This window comes from Amphibalanus amphitrite, unplaced genomic scaffold (genome assembly GCF_019059575.1).
Source record: "Amphibalanus amphitrite isolate SeventyFive unplaced genomic scaffold, NRLGWU_Aamphi_draft 000550F_arrow, whole genome shotgun sequence".
In the NCBI taxonomy this organism is placed as follows: Eukaryota; Metazoa; Arthropoda; class Thecostraca; order Balanomorpha; family Balanidae; genus Amphibalanus; species Amphibalanus amphitrite.
The window spans coordinates 47443-74565 of NW_024882044.1; the positions used below are offsets into that span (position 1 = coordinate 47443).

Here is a 27123-nt window from a genome sequence, read left to right on the forward strand (position 1 = left end):
GGCTTACCTATCTTGAGATTGATCGTCAACCATTGCAACATACCACTCCCATGTACATAACGATAAAGTAGGTCGGGCACTTCTGGTCATAGTGCACGTGTCATGCTCGACTCCTCCGGGCGCCGTGTATACGGAAAACATCGATGCAGTGTGGTATGTCGGTAGTGTAGCTGGTGTAACTAAACTGTAGTGATTAGAGTTCGTCTAGCTGTCTCATTCTGTATCGCAGCCGCTTGTGTGTTATGATAGCCGCCTATTGTAAGAGTTGCTGGTGTGAGCAGTCTGTATCGCAGCAGCTGGTGCGCTGTGGCAGCTTTAATCTCTGACAGCCGTACCATCTACCTTCCTCCACTCGAGTCCCCGACGCCGTCCAATCCCCCAAAACACAGGCATAATGATGGAAATTCCGTGTAATGATGAATGTACCGCGCGACACCGGCACCGATCCAAACATTGTACTTGACCGTCCGCGCGGGGTCCGTCTGAGGGGGGTGGCGATCAGGGGGTAATCATGGCATGCATATACACACACGCACGCACGGGAGAGACCGGCCACCGGCGGGGCCAGCCCCGCTCCTAGTCTTGGAGCCACGTACTAACGCTAAAAACATCCAAATTAGTCCAGACCGAGTGCTGAGAGTAAAAACATCTGATGATCTTTGTCCGGCTGCCGGCGCGGTGTCGGCTTTAATCCGGGCGCACCGTTTCGCCGCCGCTCACACAAGTAGAGGCGCGTGTGCAGATGCCAGCCGCGGCACAGGTACAAATTCAAGCACGAAGCCGACCGAACGGGACGCGTCTCTATGCTCGCGAGCGCTAACTAAAACACCGACGCGTCTCAGGTGTAGGCCGCTCTCCGCTCGCCATCGCTATTTGTTTCTGGGGACCGGTAGGGTCCGGTCGACAGGGGGCCGGTAGTTCTACCGGCCCGCAGAGGGCAGCAGGCGGCGCCCTAGCGGCCGTAATGGCCGCTCGAGCCGTACCCACCGCCGTAGTTCTGTGGGGTCGGGGAGTTAGGTCAGTGACAATATTGGCGGAGAATATCAGTTCGAGGGATAGTCAGCGCAGACAAAACGGATGACGACTAAATAATATCGATTATTGAATACAAATGACAAAGAACCAGGTCAAGACACACTGCGACTCGTGAACGTGATGGTATTCTCCCCATGAATACCATGCTCAGTTATTGAATGGCGAGCTTAGACAGGGATCACACACATTAGCGTGAGATGATTCAGTTAGTTCAAGCTTCTCACGTCCCACCGTGCCCAGCGCGGACAGCATTGGTCACTTGGAACATCGCAATCCATGTCAGATTGTATGCTAGTAGTGAGCGAAACAAAACAACTGAAAGAGGCATCAATACACCGAATGAGCGTCAGGTATGCTGGGCGGTTAGCTGAGACAGATAACAGTAGCGCCATCAGGTCAGATGGCCGGATCACTTCCAATCCTCACACATAACACTTTGTGTTCGCCAGCATTGCATTCCATCACCACGAGTATGGCGGACCGGTACCTTGCTAAGTGCCGGCCCGCCATGTCCCTACTCCATCCTTCATGTCCCTATTCCATCCTATAACCCCAAGCCGCGGCCTCCCTCCATTACCAGCGCCATCGTCGGCAGGCGGGCAGAGCGCCCGCGAGGACGGCACGGTCCTTCAGCACGTACCTGTCCGTAGCCCTGCTGGTAGTACTGGCCATAGCCGCTCTGCTGTTGGCCGTAGCCCTGCTGACCATAGCCCTGCTGTCCGTAGCTCTGCTGTCCGTAGCCCTGCTGTCCGTAGCCTCCCTGCTGCTGTCCGTATCCGTATCCGTACTGCTGCTGTCCGTAGCCTCTCTGCTGCTGCTGCTGTCCGTAGCCCTGTCCGTACTGCTGGCTGCCCCACTGCTGCTGGTAGCTGCCGCCCGACCACGGCTGCGGCTGCTGGCCCCACTGACATACATAGGGACACACAGACAGGTCATCAAAAATCCCTCACCTCACCTCAAGCCGCGATGGGCACCAACAAGTCAATACAACAATAATTACCCGCGAAGACTGTCCTCAGCGAGCATACAGCCCAATAATGTATTCATATACGAGAAAAAGATAAGTGGGGAAGCATTGAATACCAATCACGATATCCAACCAGAGAGTTTGGATTGATATCACATCACCAGGAAGTGCCCCGACTGACGAGAATATTGGTTGTAAAAAATGCGTATTTCATAAGGGTCGTCATTGATGAGGCGCCTCAGCGCCAAGTATGGTCACAAAAGTCACATAAAGTTGCGATGCGATATTATGCCCCCCCCCCCTCTCCCGCCACTCAGAGGCGTCTCAGCACCAAGTCACAAGAAGGAGCAATGTTGTGTCCCCTCTCCCCACTCACGCCTCCGGAGCCCTGGCGGTAGTTGTCGCGGCCGCCCCAGCTGCTGCGCCGGTCGCGGTCGCCGCCGCCGCCGCGCCGGTTGTCCCTCCAGCTGCTGCCGCCGCCACTGCTGCGCTGGTCGCGCCAGCTGCCCGGCCGGCTGTCGCGGTGGTCGTAGCGCGGGCCACCCGGACGGTCGCGGTGTCCCCAGTTGCTGCGGAACCCGCCGCGGCCTGCACACGCCGAGGAGTGACGGGTTAGCGACGAAGTGGTAGTTTTGTGGGACAAACATAGTGGGACAGTTACTAACAAAAAGCATCATTGAAGTCTCCTGAAATCTGCAACGCCTGTTCCACTTTCGACTGTTTACCACCAAGAGAAATATTCAGATGATGGCACAAGCAGTCTCTCCCTAGTCTAGCAGTTTTCTGCGTTTCTAATTCGCATGGATGCTGCAGTAACAGCCAGTGCCCTACCATCACCAGGGTGTTCGAAACACAGGCACACTCCTAAGCAGCCACAGACCCCTCCCCGGTGCAATCAACCCCCCCCCCTCCTAATTGCAGGTCCAACTCACGGTCGCCGCCGCCGCTGTTCCGGTTGTCATAGCGGCCCTTCTTCTCCCAGGGCGGCAGGTAGCCGGCGTCACGCGCCTCCTTGGCGTACTTGTCGACCAGTTCCTGAGCGGCCTCTCGCTGCTCCTCGAGGTACTCTACCTCGTCCAGATACTCTCCCACCTCTGGCAGCTTGAAGGCGGCTGTCGGCGGCCGCGGAGGGGGGACGGTTACAAGCCGAGCCGGGCGAGCGTGGGGCGCCGACGCTAGGTTGGGGAGTGGAGGGAAAGGGGATGGACGGTGGGCTTTCATTGGTGTGTATGTTCGTCTGCGTGTGTGTAAATGTGATTCGCGGGGTGCATTTTGACGTGTGGGTCATGCCTAATACGGGCCGCCCGACTCGCATGCGTTAGGGGGCCTGGCATGCGTGCCAGGCGGTGGCTTAGTGTGTCCACCGGGCCTTGGTTTCTCGTCCTCGGCAACGGCCAGTGCTCGTTTCGTAGTCATGGTTGTAGTTTCGTAGTCATGGCAAAACCTGCGCATATACCAGCAAAATGGGAACAGCTTCCATCTCTATAAAACATCGCAATGCAGAAAAGTCAGGGCGATAATATTGTCACTACTACAAACCGTTGGTCATTAGGAAGACGACACAATATGAAGAGCGGACCAGTCTGTCCGGGGACGATCATGTCATCCAAGAGCATCGTTTGTGTTGAGACTTGCGTTAGATCAGCGGAAAAGATAACAATAGCCCGACAGGAGGGTGGTAAGGTCAGTAATAGCCTGGAACATGTGATCAGTGCCTCGATAAAGTGCTTCACAAACAAAATGTTTCAAGACGCATGCATCTCGTGGTAAGCAAGTGTCAATCAGCATTCAACAAGGCAACAAAATCGGTCTGCTAACAGCCACTCGTAACTCAAAATCACGTCACGCCGTATGACGTTGCATCACTGGCCACAAAGACGGCAATATCATGGGCTACGGGAACCCACGCCACACTTCCAGGTTCATAAAACACCAAAGACTGATTTCAAGCTCTTGGCACAAAATGCCCCTCGATGTCAAAGCGTATGTCAGAAAACAGAAGGTCCACTGAAGTCACTCTTAGTTTTCCAATAAGATAAAAATGCAAATTGGGATTCCCCACTGTGTGCCCCAAAATTCTTCTTCGCCTTAGCCTCAGTAACAGAATGGCGCCGTTCCTCAAAGATTATCAACTGGAGACTTACTTCCCTTTATAGTTTTATCATACATTCTTCGAATATCAGGACAAAACAGCCTCAGACCTTGAGGACCGTGGAGTCCCCTTCGTCAAAAAAGGACATCCCACTGCACAATTGACTCGCAGCTAGCAAATCACAATAACGAAAACATCAGAGTTAGACCAAGAATACGGTAAAACACATTTGTGTTCATACCTATCCCTTTAAACAAGATGACACAAGCTGCTTGGCGGATTTTCCCTCTCAGTTCTTTACATGTTTTGTTAATTCATGCTTACATTGTTAACCTTGTCTTGATACTGTATTACCGTAAAAAAAATCAAAGATTAACTCGTTAACAGGTATGACATTCCCAGGTTATTCATTTCGACTGCGCTCGAATTCGAACGCAGGATAAATACTTCTAGATGTGCCGCTTCATTCAATAAATATCTGGTGATCGATGAAAGATAATGCAAGACCATGACGTCACAAAGAAAACATAACAGCAGTCGTGGAGTCACAATGCTGCCGAAACAGCCAGTCACCAAAACAAAAGAGGAAACGCCACCTGTATCACAGACGCATCTACTCACTCACCTAGCAATAGCTCCTCAGCTGACGCCGATCTTGAACATGCGCATAAGCTGTCACCTCAAAGAAAATATCACCACAATACCGTAACACCGGGAGGCGGCAGAAAACCGCATGGTCCTCTCGATTCCATTTTCAGTTAACCACCCGTCCCCACCCTGTCAGCTGTGAACAGTGTCTGTGTAGGGGAGCGGGGAGCGTCGGCGCCCATTCTGAGAAAGAAGACCTGCAGGTTCAGGACAGATAGGACCAGGACCAGGTAACAACACCATTGGGTGTCACTGACAATAGACAGACAGACAAACAGACGGACAGCACAGGCCGCCGCCGGGCCAGCGTCGCTTCGGCGCCGGCACCAGCGGCGGCACCACTTACCGTACCCTGCGCGGCCGACATACGCACCTTTCATCTCGAGCACGGCCGAGTCCGGCACATCCTTGCCCTCCTCGCTGGTGCGCTTTTCGATCCTCCTCTTGAACTCCTCGTCCGTGGGCACGATCACCACGGCGCGCCGCTTAAAGCCGGCGAAGTTGCGCATCTTGCGCCGCTGCGCCGACTGGTAAACGTTGGTCTGCGAGGCACGATATGAGCGACACTGTGATGGGAGCCGGACCGATTCGGCCGCAGCAGGGAGACCGGCCCACCCGACCCGCCTTACCTGCCAGTCGCGCGCGCGCGTCCGGCCACCCACCCCGCTCCCGAACGCGCCTTACGGTAGTGGCGCCAACTGGCCAACGTCCGCATCGTTCGCCTATGCGCCATGTCCTTTGGCCCTTCGCATGGCCGCTTGTTCGCACGCTAGGTACTCTTCTACGGTTCTGCAGTCAGCTCGCGCCGCTACTCTCTGGCCCTTCGCCTGGCCGTCGCCTCGCACGCCGCTGTCTTTCGGCCATCGCATGGCCCACCACTCGCGGAGCTTTTCTTGGGCCTTTCGCCTGGCCATCACTTCGCGCCGCAATACGCTATCCGTTCGCCCGCCTATTCACTTGCGTAGGTACCGCGTTCTTCCGCATGCGCTTCGCCATCCCGCCCGCCCGCCGGTTGCGTCCGCCGCAGTGTCGCTCAGCGTTGAGCTTCCCGTACCGTGCACCCGTCACCCTGAGGCATAGCTGCCCGCCTCTTGCGGTAGTCCCCCCCCCCCCAGCCCCTGCACCACATAAGGGCCCACTAGATGTAGAGCCCCAGCCCTACTTAGACCCTTTCCACTCATTTAATACGCTGATTGAACAGGCTAATTCTACGAGTTGGCGAATTTCACACCTTACACACATCCCCGACGTCCAGCCTCTGCGGTTACGTGTCCAGTGCTAAGTCCTCCCTCCCTCCCCTCAACCATCGCGATGCTTCTCACTGTGCTGCGCGCGTCACCGTCAGCAGCAGGTCACTACCCAGCCCCGGACCGGATGCTGCCCAGATCCAGAAAGGCTGGGAGTTCACGGATGTCCACGTAGTTCCCAGCGTAAAGTCGGTACATCATGACACACAACACAGGCCCACACATTCAGTCCCCGCACCGAACACCAAAGGACCACCGTCGCCCAAGTGGCCTATCAGTCGGTACAGACACAAAGTTCGGTGATGCCCGCACCACTCCAGTCGACACAGTTCGCCAGTCACCACAGTTCGCATGGCAAAGTCTCATCCTCGTCGCCAGTGCCACAGTCAATCTCCAGACCGGAGCAATCGCCATCTCCGGTCCGCCGATCCTCCGACCGGCCCCAGGTCCAGTACACAGCCGCACAATTCACTGGCACCTCGGGTCACTGGCGCCTACAGTTCACTAACGCCACTAGGCCAGCGCTCACACTGAACACAAACGCTGCCAGGACCGCAAGGTGCGCCCCGAGCAGGGTTCGACAGTCGATACCGTCACTGGTCAGCCCAGGACACATCACTGGTTGCACATTACGACGGTCACTGTCTATATAGTTCCACTGTTCTCAGCTGAGCTGACGCTTACAGTTCCGTTCCGCCACTCCCTCAAACAGTCTGAGCAGTCCCCCGCTCAGTGTGCCGACGCTGGGCCGGTGTATCGCCACTTCGCATCCACCCCGCCGCCACCGCAGACCCAGCACTGGACACGTAACCACCGAGACCTTCCGTCCTCCCTCCCCACCCGCCCAGAGCAGTTGCTCAGCCGCCGAGGCCGCTGGCCGGCGCCTCGCCGCCCCACCCTCACGCCGCGGGTCACTGACGGACCGCTCCGCCGTCCCGCTCTGCCGCTTACCTGTCCGCGATGCTGGAGGAACGCATGGGGTTTGAGACCACTCACCTGATCGATCGTAGCGCTGTGGAGCCGCTGAAACGAGGCAGGGTCAGAGAAGACACCTACCTGGACCTCACCTGTTCGTTGGCTGCCGCTGTTGCTGTGCGCCGCCTGTCTCCGGTCACCTACCTGTCCAGTTGCTCAGCGCCGCGCCGTGCCCTCCGCTCTGCCATTGCGGGTTCCCTCACCGGCAGCCGGCCGTACCTGGTCAATGATGTAGTTGCGGCGCCGCTTGGAGGCCATGTCGAGCAGCGTGTTGAGACAGCGGGTGCACATGGCGATCAGCTGGTCCCAGCGGCCGTGGTAGTTCTTCTTGCGCGGCAGGCCCATCACCTGGCGGACGGAGGTCATATGAGTCGGTGCACGTCCAGAGCAGCTTAAGTCCCAGACGACCGTCCAGCAAATTTATGAATAACAGCAAACTGGGAAGCCGAGACGCCGCCAACCAATCAACATTGGGCAAAACTAGAGGAAGGCGGGATAAATCTCCCAAACACCAACAACCACCACCCCAGCGCCTACGTTGCTTGCCTACTGATAAGTACCACCACGGCAGTCGACTGAACAGCACCGCAGGCCCAACACGAGGTAGTTACCTTCATCCTGTCGATCAGACAGTTGGTACCGAGGATGTTGACCTTCAGGTCCGGGTTCTCAGCCGTGTACTTGTTGGCCCAGGTGGTCTTTCCACAGCCGGGCAGACCCACCATCATAATCATCTGCAAACGCACCAAGACAGTCAACCGCCGAACAAAGAACCACGCTACACTGGCAGGTCAACTTTACTATGCAGGAACGACGTAGTAACGTAGACTATGTTCGATAAATTGAGTTATACTAGACCGTCTGTCTGCGACTGATCTACCTGTCAAAAATCTGCGACGTACCGTGCAGTCGGAGCGCTGGCTCGGTCCCACGGTGCCTCGCACGCGGTTCTCCTCCGGCGCCGCCTGGCAGAACTGGTAGTCGGGGAGCTCCTCGGGCGCCGGGAACCACGGCTCCTCCATCTGGCCCATGTTGACGGTCAGCGCACAGTTCTTGGAGAGCACGTGCGGGAACAGGGCGGCCTTGTCGGCGTCGGTGCCGAGCTCGGAGCGCGGGATCTGGCACGCCACGCCCTGGTAGGCGCCGTTCACCGTGAAGTGGAGCGTGACAGTCTCCTCACCGATGTCCTGTCGGCCGCCGCGATCAGGACCAGGGTTAGTTCGGGAGAAAAAAAATACAAATAAACATTGTGTCGAACGATAGAGCGAGAATATAGCTGAATCCACATGTAAAAACATATCACACGAACGATTGATAACCAAACACGATGACTTACGGCATACGCGCCGACCACATCGCCCTCGGTGAAGGTCTTGCCGTAGTCCTTGAACTTGAGGTTGGTGGAGAACTTGGCCGTTCCTCCGTATCCGTAGGTGAACTCATCCTCACCTGACGAAGTGGAAGGGGTCAGTTACACATATGCCGCAGCAGTGCGACTGCAACCATCCAAAGCGAATACGCCGGACGGCCAGTTAGCACTCGACTTTCCTGGAGACCCTACAAAGTCTGTAGCCCTCTGATATAGATCAGCCCACCAGCAATTGCTAGATGGAGCGATGTCGGCAACCAACACTGAACACGCAGTTTAGATAAGCCAGTAGGCACGAATGAAAAATTGTCCCCTGCGTTCTACAAACAACACAACGTGCTCGGAGCAGCATCTAAGCAGTCACTCACCCAGCTGCAGAGAGGCGCTGTTGAGCGACCAGCCGACGCGCAGCACGTGCGGGTTGGCCTCCTGCGTCAGGTGACCCACGCCGTTGTGCTTCGTGATCTGAAACACGAGGAACGCGAATGATTATGCCGATCACAAAGTAATGATGCGTGCCACAATCCAAGCGAGGTATCTTTAGACAATGAAAAATTATTTAGTGCAATTATATTACTTGTCAGCTCACTTTAACCGAAAGTTTGCAATGAACGTAGCACTGACCAGAGACGCCGAAGAGTGAAAATTTATACCACCTTTAGCACTTAAAAGAGACATAACGGGACCATTTCAACGCTAATAACACATCGCAGAGTTTGTACTCACCTTGACCTCGAAGCAGACCTTGCCGGCCTTGAAGCCGTACGTGGCGCGTGCTCCCGACCAGATGAAGCCGAAGCCCTCGGTGGAGAGCGGCGTGGCCGAGCAGCGCGTCTCGGAGTCGATCACCAGACTGAGGTCCGAGTTGTACCAGTCCAGCACCACCTTGGACTCGTCGAACTCTGGCTCGTTCTCCTCGATCTTCACCGGCGTCGCCGGGCGGCTGTTCGAGAGGACACACGGGCGAACATGTCAGCATGACAAAACCACGCCTGACACTGCCTCAATGCCTCAGGTGAGCAGGCTACATTAATAGGCCAAGTAAGGTCACTAGAGAGCTGAGGACCGTTCATCTACGATTGTGTAAGAATGAGAGGCCAATGCAGACAAAAAAGCATTTTGAATGCATCACTGTTGTCATATATGAAAATAGCCCGGGCCCGGAGACAATAAGCTACATTCACTCAATACTATTGCAGAGGATACACTGAGGCTACCCGACCAGACAGAGGTCGCCGCAGCAACCTGACCCAGCAGAGGGAGGGGAGGGGGGAGCAGCGAAGAAGGCACCCCACTGACCGTCGCTTTTCGTCCCTGTCGGGCGAGCGGGCGCGCTTGGTGCCGCGCTGCTGCTGGGCCTCCTCCTTGATGAACTGCACGTCATCGCCCTGGCTGGAGCTGGTGTCCTTGGGCCCGTCACCGGCCGCCTCCTTGTCATCCTCCAGCTGGATCTCCTCCACCTTGACCTCGTCCTTGGAGGTGTCCTCCGATCTGTCGGACGAAAGCATCCCGGTCAAATCCACTGCAGTGTCGGACTGGCGCGATCCAACAATTACTTCTATACCAGATCCAATCAGCTGAGATCACTGGGGAGGGGACATCGTCATGCAATAAAACATGTATGACTGATCTAATATGGTCAATGGCATGGCGTTACGCTAAGATCTATGCGAATGATATCACAGAAATATGTATCATGCTGCCGGTGCCCCCCCCCCCTTGTCCCTGATCCGGCAAGGGTCCCGACCATCCGTCAACACCAGGCCGACCGCCGAGCACTCACTGGTCCATCGGCTCCTCCTGGGCGGCTCCGTTGTCAGCCGGCTCGGACTTCACCGGCGTCGCCTCCTTCCGGGGCGTACCCTGCTCCGACTTCACCGGAGTCGCCTGCTTCTGCGGGGAGCTCTGCTCAGACTTCGCCTTCGCCGGGGACGACTTCGGCTCCGGTTCCGCAGCAGGCTCCGGCTCCTTGGTGGGCTCCGGCTCCGGCTCCTTGACGGGCTCCGGCTCCGGTTCTTTGGCAGGTTCCGGCTCCGGTTCTGGCTCCTTGGCGGGAGCTGGTTCCGGCTCTTTGGCGGGAGCAGGCTCGGGCTCCTTGGCGGGTTCAGGTTCCGGAACGGGCGTAGGCTCCGGCTCCGGCTCAGGAGTAGGCTCCTTCGCGGGCTCCGGCTCGGCTGGCGGGAAAAGACGCAAAAGATAAGACAGAAAAATAACTAAAATGAATCCCCTTGAATACAATCAGACACGCCGTATTTCCTGTAAAAAAAGCTCAATTGCTCACAGTGTGTGATGTTTTGTAATCTGATCACCAGCTGTCGACAAATTGACGAAATATTTGTGAAATAGAGAAACGGATTTTTGTTTTGCAATTTCAGTAAAACCAAAGCAAATTATGGTGGGTTGTCGCAAGCTGAAGAGGAAGGTCGTGGCTTAAATCAGTTCAAAAGAATGTTTCAATAAACAAGGTACCTAGCCTGTAGCGATATATGGATTGTATGGGATACATGGCTCGCCAGCAGGTGAGGAACTTTGAGAAACTAGCAGAAGTTGTGTGCGTCCACGTACCTTCCGGCTTGTCGCCAGCCTCCTCGGCAGTGTCCTCCAGCTTGTCATCGCCCTCGCCCTCGGCCGCATTGTCGGCTTCCTCAGCGCCTGTGGCACGCGACACACATCAACGAGAGGCGCCCTCACAACCAGGGGGCTGCAGAGTCGGTTGGGTCGACAGTTTTGCCCGGAGTCAGAGCTGGAGTCGCCGGAATCTCACTGACTCTGACTCCCGAGTCTGAGTTAACACGGCATGCCTCAGTAATGCCATACCCCTCACACCTGTTAGTTTGACAACATCGCGCTCGTTGACCCATAACCCTCGCCGGCACATGCCATTTTGCGTCCTTCCGACGGAACAAGGGGGGAGGGTTGGTACGACCCCTCTCGCGTTTTGCCCTGATCGAGCTAAAGCTTCGCGGAAAAAACGAGCGTGTTGCCCGTCACGAGAGGAGGCCGATGATACCCAATTTTATGGTCCTAGGTCATCAGTTGATCTTCCAGGTCAGGTCAATGACCCAAAAGTCGGGAAAATCGGAACCTGTTCGAAAGTCGTGAGGTGTGGCTGCTAAGGGCTTTTTCGGGGTGCTGATCACGAATATTGTGTTGGTTTTGATCACAGATGATGTCGTTGAGCATTTAGATCAGGTCGGGTCAGATCAGGTCAGGTCAACCAGTAGGGATCGTGACGGGTATTTGTAGTACGTGTCAACCGCCTCTAACAGCTTCGTAACATGTTACGAAGGCACCAAAACTACTTCGTAAATGTTCAAATGGTTGCTTAATTCGAATTCAGCTCCAAAAACTAGCCTAGCAACATGTAAAACTCGAAAAAGTGAGCCTAGGTCACCAAAGGTCAATGACCTGACCTGACCTTCAGGGGACCTTGACATCCACCCCAATGCATGGGAGTAGCATCAAATCACATGTTTGAACGTTTGAAACCATAAAAAGCTTGCAAACGCATGCCTAATGCGAGCCGACATACGCCGAATCGCGATTCCAGCCAAACATGCCACATGGTCTCGGAAAGTAGATCACAGTTCAAAGGTTATTTGGGTCAGGGTCAATAAATTTTCAGGGTAGGTGTTAAGTTCATCAATGCGAGGGTACTGAAAGTTTCGTCGCGACCGGCCGCTTTTTACGCGAGTTATTCGCAAAAACCTTGGAGGGGGGGGGGGTGCGTCTACGCCCCTGTGCTGGCGGCATATTTACGTCTGGACAACGAGTTGCGGGGAAAAGTGCTGATTGTGTTGCAGTTTTAGGAGCCGGTAATTAGGCTGGATTTTTGGGTTACTTTTTCGTTCCGATTCATGTATTTTATAGCCTTTGGCTTTTGAATATTTTAGTTCTTTCAGATAAATATTACTTGCCTTACAACTTTTGTAAAAACGTTTCATTTTTTTATAAGCCGACGTTCAGAGTCCTAAAAATACATCAGCACTACAATCATTGTAAACAAACAAATGGAGCACCACTTGGCTCTGTTCCAAGGCCAATTTTTAGTTTATCTGGTGGTTTTCTTGCTCTTGTACGTCGTTTTGTTGGATGTTTTGAATCCCTTAAGATTGACTTATATAATATTTAAGAAGCATGTTGACTGAAAACAATCTGAAGTATCCAGGAGGCTGACAGAGGTCCTGACTACTGAGCAATATCAATATCAAGTTAAACAAGTTATGAAATTTTGGTTGATAAACGCAAGTTGATCGGGCTCATATATCAGCAAGAAAAAGTAAAATTAAAAGAGCTTATTGTCCAAAAACAAGCTATAATATTGCAGACCTTGGAGCAATACTGAAGAGCACGCTAAGCAGGATCATGCCAGAAAATGTTGACTGATGAGCGCATATTGATGTATTGGTATGAATATTGAATGATAACTTACAACAGCAAGATAAATTAGTGCTAACTATCAAGTTGAAATCTAGAATGAATGGACTTGGGCAGTTTTACTATGCTTAGATGCTATGCAGATTGTAATGTGCATCAGGTACTCAGTGTCTGGCAAATGAAACATGCGATCATTCCATTGCTACTGGAGGAGAAAGCTTGGATCACTAAATCCACTTAATGTTGATTTTGATGTTAATCATCATCACTGTATTTCTTAAAAAAGGATTGTAGTAAAATTGTCAATGTGACAATCCATGCAACGATGTGATCATATTATGTGTTCATAGTCATTCGTGATAGTCATTATTGGTCCAATATACAATGGCAAAGCTCTCAGTCTCAGCGTTTCTTCCTGTGGATGGCCAGCAGTGACTCAGAGCTTGGAAGTATTAGTTTTCTTCACAGGGCTGGGATAAAAAGTACTGAGGGTAATCTTCCACCAAGGAACTCTACTTTGACATGGTATGAGATGTAGGCACAAGTAGGTAGGTGCTCAGTTCCTATAGTCAGTAGTTGTGTATGTTTAGTCGGGTTAGCTTAGATCAGATTGTTAGTTTTTTAATTTGCCAAATGTCCATAAAAATGTGACATGAGCAATGAGCATACCTGAACCTGACTAACCTGACAGCTGACTCAATCATCACACATATTTGCAGCCTACCCAAGACCTGCATGGCAGTAGCACCCAGTTATAGGTAGGTACTCACCCTAACTCAATCTTACCTGCTAACCTTCAACTTGCCAAAAGTTAGCTCACATTGCCAAGCTGTGTCCAGGGAAACAGTCAACTGAGGAACTGGCTCATTGGGTGGCTGGTGTGAGTCTGTGCATTTAAAGTGTTTCTTCTCTGAAGCTGCTCTGCACTGCTGTATGTCATGTTAGATGCTCAGAAATGTGGGAAATGATTACTTAGGTAGCTACTTTAGTGCTTTGTTAATGCTCGAGACATGAACAAGTACAGATCCTGCAGGGTACAGCTATGAGTTAGGTGCTAGGTGAGTATGTTATGTGAATGTGCTGTTCCCTGTTTGACCATAGTAAGTATACAAACAAGCACAGGGTCACAGTTATATTCAATCTCCACATAAACATACAACAAAAACGGCCATATGGCCTAACTCCGAACACACCACAGATAACAGGGACCCTCCCACCTTCAAAAAAGTTAATGAATTGGCATGAAAGTGATGTCGCTCGGTTCAGAAAGAGCAAAAACGAATATCTACCAAATTTCATCGAAAAATATTCACCGCTTTTCAAGATATTGGACTTTTACTTTTGTTTACTTTTTGGGATCTCCGCTATTCCTAGCGACTTTATTTGAAAGTGCGGCATTTGTTGCGCGCAAAGCAGCATATACCACCGCGTGCTACCAAACGTTTTAGTAAAAGATTTAAAATCGTTAGATCTCCGCTGACGTCACAAATTCTAAGGGGCATACCAATGCATTAGCCCCTTAGAATCCGAAAACTGCAAGTTTGAAATTCGATATCTCCGAATTAAAGCATTTTTCGATGTTGTGAGTGCCCAAACCGGTATTTTCAGGCCATGGCCACCAATTTGGCTATCTCAACTCAAATCTAATGTTAAGGTGGGAGGGTCCCTTTAAGCCTTTGCAGGCACAAAAATGTTTTGATTAACAGGACAGGTATACAATATATCCTCTGTCCTTGGGGGATCTTGCTGCCAAGTTGAGGTACGATGACTTAACTTCAGGATTGATCAAGCTTTTCTTAGCCACTGCTTATATACGAGAAAGACCAAATGCTTGTTTCTTTGATTTACAGGACATGTATACAATATATCATCTGTCCTTGGGGGATCTTGCTGCCAAGTTGAGGTACGATGACTGAACTTTAGGATTGATCAACCTTTTCTTAGCCACTGCTTATATACGAGAAAGACCAAATGCTTGTTTGTAAACTGCGTTGAAAATTCAATGATCCACCATCAATTCTGACATGAAGGCACAAATGAAATAGTTCCCTCTCCTTTTGGAATACACAAAGCAAAATATTTAATAAATTTTAGTGGATGGACAAGAGCAATTAGCATAGCTTCCCCTCAAGTTAACTTCTGGCACTAATGAATTACACTGACGCTTATTCGCTTCATATTTTGTAACAAACGCGCTAAAACTGCAATATAACAGCACTATATGCTTCTTGACAAAATGCAATACAAGTAAAAATTTAGCCCTGATGGCATTCATTCTTGGTGGAAACGTAATTACAAAATATTTTGTAGTAACTATTAAATTCCGGCTGAAAACAGTCCACGGTTTAAAAAAGAATCATTCCAATGACAGTCCATTCTTGCGGTCCTGAAATCGCCACTATTTCCGGCCTCTCCAACGCAACTCGTTGTCCAGACGTAAATATGCGTGCTGGCGAGGGTTAAAATAAAATGAGACCAAGGCTTTATGAGACATTGTCAAAAGCCAAGGCCATACCGCCGCGCTGTTCCAAATCAATGCCAAATCAATGTTTTCGTTGAAAAAGCAGAGGGCTGTTCACGGGCCCTGCGTGCGGTCGGACCGGACCGCACACAGCCTCCAAGCTCCGTCCACTGCGTCCCTACGTCAGCCTTCCGTCACCGCACACAGCGATCGCTGTGGCCGGTCGGGACTGGCCAAAGCGGACCGTCCACCGCACGCAGCCATGACGTCAGAACCGCCTACCCATCCCCTACCCCCACGCCTGCTGGACCCACCGCACACACCGCACGCAGCAGTGTGCGGTGCCCGTGTACAGCCCTCTGAACACGGCAGCTGCGCCACAGCCTGTTTTTATTTTTGCATGCTATTTTAAAGTATATTGGCAATGCAAGGCCATGGAACACGCAAAATATCTTTTCAGGGAAGATAAAAATATCTCCAACATGAACTTTACTTTTATTGCATGGACTTAAATTACGCGGGTAAATGTTTGAGTCGGTCGCCGTAATGAAACTCAGAGCTGGAGCCGCCAGAATCAGTAATTACAAAGGCGACGATTTCCGCGCTTTAGAAACGATTGTGGTGCATAGGCGGCGAAACAGATAGGGCACCAGGGCACCGTGCCCCCTTTGATTTTGGCATTTTAACATTAGCCCTATGGGCGTTGCATGGAAAGAATGGGACCAAAAGTCGGCAGTGCCCCCCCCCCCCTTAATTGAAGGTGTTCCGCCCCTACTCTCGTGGCGCAGATAGTTTTTTTTTTCTCACGCGTTTCAACAACACTGCGTTTCATTTTATTTTCCATCGGTAATGTGGACCCCGCCCAGACTGCTAACGGTCTACCCCGAAATTGCCGAACTCTGCCTCGACTTTTCAAAAGCTACCCCGATTTCTGGCCAGACTGGAAAACATCCATACAGTACGCCACACGACAGTGATACCCTCAGCGCAAGCGATTTTGCGCTGAAATTTCCGCATAATTTGCGCCGGAAGTTGGGTGCCTTTTTCTGCGAAAATAAAGCCACATTTACATAAATCACAAGTGCATATCTACCGACCAAGGCCATATCAACCAGACAAAGCGTTCCGGGGCCTTGGACGTTCTCCCATGTTTGAGCGACGAATTCGTTGTTGCTGTGGAAACCCACAATACGCGTAGCGCACGTGTGTGAAACAAGGCGCGGACCGGAAGTTCCCGGGCCACAAAAATCGACGAAGCGGTGTGTTTGAGGCTGGTGGGCGATAGCGAGGGCCAGGCAACGAAGCAGCACGTGCTCCGGCACATCAGTCTGTTCTCGGCACACGGCTCAGAGCGCCGCGGGGGAGGGGGGAAAGGGAAAAGGCCGATTCGGTGCACGTACTGGATCGAGCGGCCCCAGTAGCCCGCCCTCATCTGGTGCACCGGAACGGCGTCCTCTCGGTCCTTTCTGGAGATGGGGAGGGGCAGCGTGCTCCCGAAGAGTGGCTTGAATAGTGACTCGGACCACTGTTGCGCTATCGACGTAGGGCCGCAAAATAAGCCGCCCGGGTCAGCGAGCGGGTGTCCGAGGGCAGGGCGGCCGCTTGTTTCGCCAGGTCGTCCGCGCTCTCATTCCTCTCGATCCCGCAGTGGGCAGGAACCCATTGCAGGATTACTTCACGACGCTCGGCGATGTTCAACAAGGTCGTCCATACCCATTTCCGCGCCGAGGGTGGGGGCCTCACCTGAGCGGCCTCTCCTCGGCTGAGCACTAAGGGCGGCTCGCGAGTCGGAGCACGGGCCCAATGGGCCAGGGAGACCAACTGTGAAATAAGAATGGCGGGCCAGACAGTCTGGTCCGGGGCACACCTGAAGCTGCAAGGCGTAACCCTGGACCGTCTGTTACACTTTGGCCTCCGCTGTCGCACCCTGAAAGAGCGGACCCGGCCAAGGATTCGCCAACTAAAGAACCTGACCTAGAAGAACGCGAGCATCTGGGGCCTAGAACAACGCCTACTCCACGTGGCGGGCCAGGGATATATCCGCGAAGCGACGGAGCACGCAGCAGCAGCGTGGCTCCCGGTGAAGCCCCCTTCCGTCCCACGTGGAGCTGTTGGAGACGGATATGAGGGCGGTGGCACGCATCATCACTGCGTGCCCGATCTCGACTCCAGCCCACGCAGTGGTGGCGGAAGCGGGCCTGGTGCCAGCTGGAGCCCTAGCGGCGAGATTCCTGACAAAGGCACTGTCTCTACCCCCGGAAAACCCTCTGCGGAGAGTAGCGGAGACCACCCCACCGTACGCCTGAGGAGCACCGGGGGATGGCGTTCACTGGGCCGGGAAGTGTGGACGGTGGCCGGTGTGACGGGCCCCACCGAGCCGATGATCTCCCACCGCCCGCCGCCGTGGATGGGCACGGCCGGTGTCTCGCTGGCCCTGGACGTCGGCGAGCTGTCGCTGGGCGCGTCGGCGGAGGACAGAAGACGCCAGACGGGCGGTGGAGAGGTGCCTGGGAGGCCTAGCCCAGTGCGCGACCTGGATTTGGACGGATGGCTGGGCGGAGGGCGGAGCGGACAACGGAGGCGCGCGCGCTGGTGGTTCGCCCGGGAGGAGAAGAGCAGGAGTTGCGAGCCGCGGCGGGCCGGCTGTGCTCCAGCTACCGGGCCGAGATGCCCTGGCCACGGCGCTGAGCTGGTTGCTGGACCACCAAGAAGAGGGCCAGGGCGACTCGGTGATGCTGTGCACCGACAGACAGTCGGCCCTATCGGCCCTACGCGCAGGGGCGGATCCAAGGGGGGGGGGGGGGGGTCACATGGGTCATGGTCCCCCTTGAGGCCCGGGGGCCCAAAGACCTGCCAGGGGCACCACCGGCCTATCAGGGGTATCACAGTCCTGACAGGGGCACCACAGGACCGCCAGGGGCACCACAGGTCTAGCAGGGACACCACGGGCCTGGTGCCCCTGGGCCCTGACAGGACTGTAACGCCCCTGACAAGCCTGAAGTGTCCCCGGCAGGCACGTGGTGCCCCTGACAGGCCTGAGGCGCCCCTGCAAGGCCGGTGGTGCCCCTGGCAGGCCTGTGGTGTCCATGACAGGCCTGTGGTGCCCTTGCTAGGCCTCTGGTGCCCCTGACAGGCTTGTAATGCCCCTGGAAGGACTGTGGTGCCCCTGGGCCCTGACAAGCCTGAGGTGCCCCTGACAGGCCAGTGGTGCCCTTGCTAGGCCGCTGGTGCCCCTGGCAGGCCTCTGGTGCCCTTGCTAGGCCGCTGGTACCCCTGCTCCCGGAGAGGACTGGTGCCCCTGAAAAGTCTGAAGTGCCCCTCGGCAAGCCAGTGGTGCCCCTGACAGGCCCAAGGTGCCCCTGCGAGGCCGGTGGTGCCCCTGGCAGACCTCTGGTGCCCCTGGCAGGTCTGTGGTGCCCCTGGCAGGTCTGTGGCGCCCCTGGCAGACCTGTGTTGACTGGTGCCCCTGCTAGGTCGCTGGTGCCCCTCACAGACCTGTGGTGCCCCTGGGCCTTGACAAGCCTGAGATGCCTGGCTATGACAGGCTCGTGGTGCCCCTGCTAGACCAGTGGTGCCCTTGCTAGGCCTGTAGTGCCCCTGGCAGGCCTCTGGTGCCCCTGCTACCCCTGCGCCCGGAGAGGACTATGGTGCCCCTGAAAAGCCTGAAGTGCCTCTCGACAGGCCCGTGGTGCCCCTGGGCCCTGACAGGCCCAAGTTACCCCTGCGAGGTCGGTGCTGCTCCTGGCAGGCCTCTGGTGCCCCTGGCAGGTCTGTGGTGCCCCTGGCAGGCCTGTGTTGACTGGTGCCCCTGCTAGGCCGCTGGTGCCCCTCACAGGCCTGCGGTGCCCCTGGAAGGACTGTGGTGCCCCTGCCCCTAGGGGTGCTCATGGGCCCAACAGGCCCGTTGTGCCCCTGACAGGCCTGTCGTGTATACTTGCTAGACCTGTGGTGCCCCTGCTTCCTGGCAGGCCTGTGGTGCCCCTGGCGGGCCTGTGGCGCCCCTACAAGGCCGTAGGTGCCCCTGACAGGTTTGTGGTGTCCCTGGAAGGACTTTGGTGCCCCTGACAAGCCTGAAGTGTCAAGGACAGACCCTTTAGACTCCAGGGTCAAGTTCGTCGGACTGACAACGATTTGCTTACCTGATAAGGTTCCTAGTAAGTACTCACTACTCAGCGTCCACAACATATATACACATAGCACATTCATATATACTTGCTTACAATTGGTAAATGAGGTTGTGGCTAAGAGTTAAGATACTGACTAAAAATAAAAATAAAAATAAAAACTGAAAATGGGGGCACCACCAAAATGAAGTGGACGAAATCCGTTGAGTTTTTAATTTTGGGTATAGGTAGGGGCACCACTTCGATTCATGACCCTCCCCTTGGAGTTTTCCTGGATCCGCCCCTGCCTACGCGCGGGACCGGCGGCCCAGCAATCACGGCTGGGTGCCACAATATTGCAGGCCCTGCAGTGCTTACGCTGGCGGAGCGGGGCCGCCGGGCCCATCTGCAGTGGGTCCGCTTCCACTGCGGCACCCGCTCCCACTATATACCCACACCTGAAAAACCTGCGAGACGACGACGTGGTGATGGCCCTGACGGCCGCTGCCAAGTCCCTCCGATCGGCTACGCTCGACTGAGCAGAGGGAAAACAACGACAACTGTCGGAGCAGCGATGACCAGGGCTGGGCACATCTCACCCCAAACCCTCTCCAGAGCCGCCCGCAGGGCGAATCTGCTGCTAGATTGACCAGCGTGTCGAAAAATTCGGTGGCCGCCATTCGGCGAAATTCGAAAATTTCAGCGGCCGGCATGCGCTGAATTTGGCACGTGTGAAAATACGCCGAATGTGAGCTGAAATTTTGGGCGCCATCCCAGCATAAGCTGGTTTTCAGCATAAAATGTATTTTTCAGCCTGGATTTTCCTGTGCCCGAAAGTCTAGTCAAACACTGCCACGTCTTGAAGACTGGCCCGGAGTCAGAGCCGGAGTAACTTAATCTTTGGTTGCAGTCAGTCACAAGAAAATCCATTGACTCCACAACCTGCTCATAACACACAACACTGAATGAAAGGTGCCTCAGCATAGCACACTGACACAGCACCGACCAATGAAAGGTAGGTGGGTACCTGCAGGCCGCAGCAGGTCAGTAGGTGGAACTATGGTCATGAGTACCCAAATATAGGAACGTTCCCATTTTTGGGAACGGAGTTCCCAAATATGGGAACGGGCGTTCCCATTTATGAGAACGGAAGGTAATTTTTCGGCCGTTCGCCCGCTAAAACTCATTAGTGCATCGCGTCTCAAAAAAGTGCACGCTAATTTAAGTATCTACTAATTCTCTATAAAATTATCTTTAATCTGACCGTTGAACAAGGAAATTGACCGTCGAATGATATTTTTAATGAATTTTTGAAATGACGGAATGGTGAAAACATGGGTTATACTACATTTAACTTGCAATTTTAAGGAAAATGAAGCGTTTTTTACATTTTGAGGTCAAGTATAATAATTTTCGCCTGGTTATGAAGTTTCATACTAGCGACACCAGATGCTGACATATGCAAGCGAACACGCGGACAATCCCGGGGTAATATTGTTGACATTTGGTGTCGGGGCGGACGACCGCGTGGAACGCCAGTGAGTTTACCAAACTACTGTTGTAAACTCAGTTTAAGTGGTCGAAAATTATTCAGCTGTATTTTATCATCCCGGAAAGACATATTTTATTTGGATGCTAGCTGTTTAGCGTTGTTTTATAAGGAGCGTCATGAGCGTGGTTTTTGTCTTCCGTGTTTCTAAGCATGATCGTTTTGGGGGAATTTCTCTTATATAGGTCGCTCTGTGACTTATTTATAATTTTTATGCTGATTTCGATCATTCCTCGTGCCCATCCTACCAGGCCTTTTGCCACTTACACTCATCAAGAAAGGAAAAAACTAGATTTTCATTGGGACTAGGTGTTTTGAGGGTGTAACATGTTCAGCGTTCCCATTTTTGGATACTTCCTTGTGCTCGTTAACTATCGGTGATAAACAGACAGGTGCTTGACATGTCTCCACCCTCGGCGCGGACGGTGGATATAGGTATGGAAGACCTTGTTGAACATCGCTGAGCGTTGTGAATTACGTAATCCTGCAGAGGGGGGCGTGCCCGCTGCAAGATCGACTGAAATAAAAGCGCAGAAGACCGGGCGAAACATGCGACGGTCTTGCCGGAAAGGTCATCTGATGATTGTTGCGTTAACAATAATTTGCGGCGTTGGACGTGATGCTTGTTAATGAAAAGAGCCCATGAAAGGCGTCGGTGAAATCGTTCCCAATTTTGGGTACGCCGTTCCCATAATAAGGAACGCTTGCAGCGCCAGTGTACGAGAGCGTTCCCAAATTTGGGCTCGCGGCCCGGATGATGGACTGCTTTAGAAATAGGGGAACGATTTGAAACTACGATGGGCCTTACAATATCGAACTCTTTCCCAACAATATTGAGACAAATATCAGGCGGTTCACAATCATTTAATATTTTTTGGACGTCATTTAACGGCTCTTTTTCTTGTTTTAAATAATGCCTACATGGCGTTCCCATATTTGGGTTTATCGTTCCCAAAAATGGGAACGAAAATGCGTTCCCGAAAATGGGTACGCTTGACCATAGTTCCGCCTACTGAGGTGGAATCTGAAAATAGGGTGCCAGAGAGCATTTTAAGTCATGTGATTATTGGAACATTCTCCCTCTTGATGCATTTAACTCCCTAATTAACACATGATAAGGTCACACTAATTTCAAGATCTTTGATTAAATTGTCCCTGGAGCCGTTGTCAGAGATTCCACCCCCTCAGCACACGCCACGGTCACCAATCAAGAAAACACCCCTGGCACAGCACACTGCAACGATCAGCATTAGGTGCCTGAGGGCTGGGACACATTAATCAATGGAAATATTTATCAGCACAGTATATGGCATGGGTGAACACTGTCGAGGAAACTGTCGAGAAACACTGTGGAAACACCTCTTAGAGCTTGCTTCCACATTTTTCAGACTGGAGTATCAACATAACTTAGCAGCATTAATTTCCCAAACTGCCACCACTTGATATATCATGCAATCTTCAAAGGTACTCACCATCATCTGCCAAAGCTTCGTTGTCCAAGGCTTCCTGCAGTCGTTTCACCAACACAGCCTTGAGGCCCTTCGTGTCTAGTCCCCTCTCCTCTAGTTCCGCCTTAAGCTCGGCGACCTTCATTTTAGTCGGGTCCACACTCATCTTTTACAGATTATTAGATTCACAAAGATTAAACACAGAACCTGCAATTAGTAAAAATAATTCAATAAATGTAATCCGACCAATTCGCGATTGTCTTCCTCTCCGCACCGCGTGCCCTCAAGAGAAAGTGAGCATCGAAAAAGGGAAAGTAGATTTCATACTGAATACGTCACAACAGTCTATGCAGCTGATTGGTCAAGGTTCTCAGGATAAATGAGTTAGTGTTAAAATATTCCCCAAAAACTTAAAAGTATTTCAATATATTGCAAAAGCGATTGTTACTGCTAAGAATCATCAACATGTGCATTGTAATATCTGAAAACTAAGGCATTTTTTAGTCAATTTACTAGGTTTTATGACGTCAGATATTGGGTCACTCCCTAAGCAAACACTAGTCAAATTTACTTTGAAACGTTGTAGGCGTTAGCGACGCGAAATGGCGATTGTTTTGTAGAAAATGGGCGCCGGTCGGCGTCTTCTCGGCGTGGCCCATGCGTGGCCGCTTGAAACCGCGAGAAAATGTCAGGTTACAGCAGATCCCGCATTTTATGGACGAAAAGCTAAACAAAATGCCAAAATTATCAAAGCAAAGGGAACAATACATACTGGATCTCTAAAAGCGGCAGCTGCAAGTACTTGCCCATCACTATTAGGTGACATAAAATGCGCAGGTGTTTCATTCCTAGTGCTGCGATTTTTTAGTTAGCTATGTTCAAGGAAGCATGCTGTTAGTGCTATTCGCATCCTTATTGTGTGATTGCCTAGCAACAGATTTTCGAACGGTGTTCCATTGGTCTCTTCATAGCTTACTCATCTGGAAATGGAACTATCGAACATTATTTTGTCAATTTTGTTGATTCATGCACTTCGTGGTTGCCGGTGTTTCCTGCGTATACGGCGAACTCGCAGTTCATTTTTTGCATTAAATATTTTATTTCTTTCCAGGTAGTAGGTGAAAGTAACCAAACCTGCTGTATTCCACCTTCATTGATACACTGGTCGCTTTCATTGCCATTGTATTCCTTGCTCTTCATCATGAGCTCCATTGGCACAGGGGTAGGTGCAAAAGTGTTTTTATTTTTTATTATTGTTATCTGTTATCATATTAATTAAGATATTAAGGCAGAAACAGGCTCTGTCAGCAGGCAGGAAATTGCTGCAAGAGCCTATTTAATTATATCTTGTCCAGTAGACCTTGTCTGCTGCTATCACACATTGCGGCAGTAATCGCCATGCCATGTTGATGTGTGGATCGCCCACGATCGTAAATACATTCATGCATACATACATGCATACATACATACATACATACATACATACATACATACATACATACACACATACATAAATACATACATACTAGCTTTGTTTAACTGCATGACACAACAGTGTGCATATCTCGCTTTTGGGTATCCATGGAAACATCAGTCATTAACAATGTCAGATAGCCTCAATGTTCTAGAGCACCTGAGTCTGTTGATGAAACCATGGAAACCTAATTGGAACTGTGATATGTGTATTGTGCCATAGAGAATGGGCTCTTGCATGTGATATTCTTATCAAGTTATGGTGAAATTTCTTCAGTAAATATTGAGTGACATCATTTGAAATGCCAGAATATTATGTAGAATGCTGTATGGTTTTGTGCTTCAGCAATGTCATTAATTGTCTTAGCAAGTAGTTGTTTTTAATCCAAGATGATGATATCCTTACGCCAACTCATAATGAATAGGTATCAGCTGAAAATATTAAAGATTTTAGCTAAGGGCAGGTATAACTGCCTTTTCAACTTTGTAGTGTATATGAAAAACTGTGCATCATTTGACTGAGTTTTCTGCATTTTCCAGTATGATCTCTCAGCATCACAATTCTCACCAGATGGCAGAGTGTTCCAAGTAGAATATGCCCAGAAAGCTGTGGAAAACAGTGGGTGAGTCAGCTTTGTTTTGTCTTTTTTCCTTGTTTTGTCATTTACTCATTTAAACTTTTAGTTTGAATAAATAATGAACACACAGTTAGGAATGTTAGAGTACAATGGTTAGAGTACAATACCCTTGGTGCTCATTTATTGGTAAAGGTAAAAACCCAAATGCAGATAAGTTTATTGTGATAAGTTTTTGTTTGCTAGGTATCATATCACTTCTCCCAGATAATAACAAGAGATATCTAATCTGACAGGGTTGTAGATAAATGGATATGAAATAGGCATGGAAGCACAGTGCATGGGTAAAATAATGAACTGCATATACAGAATGTTCAATAGACTGGCTGACAACTGATCTGTGTACCCACAGCACTGTTATAGGTCTGCGTGGCAAGGATGGTGTTGTGTTTGCAGTTGAGAAGATCATCACATCCAAACTGTTTGAGCAGTCAACCAACAAACGCATCTTCACAGTGGATCGCCACGTGGGATTGGTACGTTCCTGTTCTGTTGGCTTTGTCTCGTCTGCACTGGTGCTGTCATTTGTATTTCCTTCCTCCCCTATCGAATGAATCTGTCAATGGTTCATCCCTCTGTTGGATTGTTGTACCTGCCTCTCAGCTCAGTTATTTCGTCCCCCGCGTAGGCGGTGGCCGGGCTGATTGCCGACGCGCGCGCTCTCGCTGAGACGGCGCGCACTGAGGCGTCCAACTACCGGGCCGACTACAGCGCGCCGATCCCGGTCCGCCACCTGGCCGACCGGCTCGGCATGTACCTGCATGCCTACACTCTGTACTCGTTCGTGCGCCCGTTCGGATGCAGCGTTATGATGGCCGCCTACGGCGAGGACGGGCCCGAACTCTTCATGGCGGACCCCTCGGGCGTGCATTTCGTGAGTAACCGCCGACCGGGTGGCATGTGTGATGTAGAGAATTACAAGGTCACATTCAGTGCGATGGAAGGAATACCCATTGCCCACTTACCTCATTTATATTAGGCATGAATTTCATTGAGCTACTTAGTAGTCTCTACTGAGATTGATATATAATTCGCTAATACTGTTTTCCATGTGTCTAGCTTTTAGAAGCATTTTAATTTCTTGTTTGCGGCGTTTATCGACTCTCGCAGCTGCTCCCTGTACGCGGCGCAGAGCTATCTTCTGTCTGCTGTACGATGCCACTTGGAGTTTACCGGCATACTCTCGGATTTTGTGACACGTTCTCTGTGTGCCACAGGGCTACTACGGCTGCTCCATCGGCAAGGCGCGCCAGTCGGCCAAGACCGAAATCGAAAAGCTCAAAACCTCAGAGCTGACCTGCGCCGAATTGATCAAGGAAGCTGCCAAAATTATCTACGTCATTCACGACGAGGTCAAGGACAAGGAGTTCGAGCTGGAGCTGAGCTGGGTGGGCGAGCACACTGGCGGTCGCCACCAGCTCGTGCCCAAGGTGAGTCTGCTGTCTGCCGGAGCTCCTCCGGTCAGGAGGCGGCTCTATGGTGTTTTTATCGGCTCTGTGAGCTGTACGCTGAGTGGTGCCGCCCCTCCCCGGCCTGGATTGCGTACTTCCATTGCGGATAACAGACGGCTCTCTGTTGTCAGTGTGTGATCTATGGCTATCCAGCGCTGTGGTGACACCCCTCCCCCGGCCCACAGGACGTGCACGAGGCCGCCGAGCGGTACGCCAAGGCAGCGCTGGAGGAGGACTCGGACTCGGACGAGGCCATGTGATCTCCCCACGGCCTCTCCCCGAGCGGTGCGTGTTTCTGACACGGTCGGTGCGTGTTTCTGATGCGGTCGGCGGGTGCCTCGGAAGCCGGCTGTCCGCTGAGGCCGACCGGGACAAGATAAACGGTCCGGCCGCACTGCTGCCGACAGGGGCGGCACACTGTCTCTTGTGTTTTGTCGCTGCTACTCTCGTATTGCCGGTTCGATAATATAATTAAAAGAGATGCCGTGGTTGACCATTATGGAAGATTGGACTGGTCCATTTTTCAAAAGAGATTTCGCTCCACCACCAGAGATTTCGCTCCACCACCAGAGTTTTCGCCTGATATAGTTATACGCTTTTTTTAAGTAACGTCGAAGGGTCATCTATATGATTGTGTTAGTTGTAACATGCATTCTCATTCGTTGATATAATACCGAAAAGTCACAGACCATTGGGCTGTAATTCGCAATGCGTGACAATATTCGCCCAACCAAATTAAAATTAATTGTGAAAATGTGAGCAGAGGCCTCTTGCACCAAACTACCTAGTTAGGTAAAATCGAAAAACCGGTTTCAGAATAAGATAATCAAACGGTAGTAAATTTGTTTGCAATAGCCCAATGCATAATCCTACAGGTGCTTGGTAAATTTTACACGCAAATTGTCACATTTGAGTCTTGGATTGGGTATACGATGCAAAATAATCCATGCATTGGTGCAAGAGGATTTTGGTGCAAGAGGCCTCAGTTCTACTTATATTTATGCATTCAGCAGATATTCAGATTCGACGACCTCTTCGACTTTCACTAAAGCACATGATGTGGAGCTCGCTAATGTAATAATTGAATGAGGACTAACCCGCGACCTGGTGGGGGGGGGCTATTTTTTGCCCCCCCCCCCCCTCCAGACTTTTCGATATATCTCCAGAACCGCTGCGCCGATCGTCACCAAACTTTCAGTACCCTCCCGGACATCAATTTTACACATTGTGACCAAAAAAATTTTCCAAAAGCTATGATAGGTTGGCCGGAAATGACGTCAGAGTGACGTCATG

The 27123-nt window shown here is 51.8% G+C and overlaps 2 protein-coding genes across 5 annotated transcripts; one reads left to right on the forward strand and one right to left on the reverse strand.

The window, feature by feature from the left end:
- Positions 1 to 392: 392 nt before the first annotated feature.
- Positions 393 to 22599, reverse strand: LOC122393731 (heterogeneous nuclear ribonucleoprotein U-like protein 1). The gene is made up of 15 exons (XM_043389998.1): positions 22296 to 22599; positions 10899 to 10985; positions 10117 to 10507; positions 9633 to 9824; positions 9060 to 9276; positions 8702 to 8798; positions 8301 to 8413; positions 7867 to 8151; positions 7576 to 7698; positions 7184 to 7312; positions 5116 to 5284; positions 2935 to 3114; positions 2379 to 2590; positions 1676 to 1939; positions 393 to 997 (listed from the first exon to the last, which is right to left on the reverse strand). Exons 1-15 carry the CDS (start codon positions 22435 to 22437, stop codon positions 953 to 955), a joined length of 2646 nt encoding a protein of 881 aa, XP_043245933.1. The 5' UTR covers positions 22438 to 22599; the 3' UTR covers positions 393 to 952.
- A 276-nt stretch (positions 22600 to 22875) lies between these two features.
- On the forward strand, positions 22876 to 26312 carry LOC122393732 (proteasome subunit alpha type-3-like). Of its 4 annotated transcripts, none has more exons than XM_043390002.1 (6): positions 22876 to 22958; positions 24285 to 24367; positions 24732 to 24855; positions 25008 to 25253; positions 25597 to 25809; positions 26016 to 26312. In XM_043390002.1, the coding sequence occupies exons 1-6, from the start codon at positions 22929 to 22931 to the stop codon at positions 26088 to 26090; spliced, it is 771 nt and encodes a 256-aa protein (XP_043245937.1). In that variant the 5' UTR covers positions 22876 to 22928; the 3' UTR covers positions 26091 to 26312. The 4 variants fall into 4 exon arrangements, with proteins under 4 accessions (XP_043245937.1, XP_043245938.1, XP_043245934.1 ...); XM_043390003.1 differs by lacking the exon at positions 22876 to 22958 and adding an exon at positions 23206 to 23493; XM_043389999.1 differs by lacking the exon at positions 22876 to 22958 and adding an exon at positions 23283 to 23345.
- Positions 26313 to 27123: the final 811 nt, after the last annotated feature.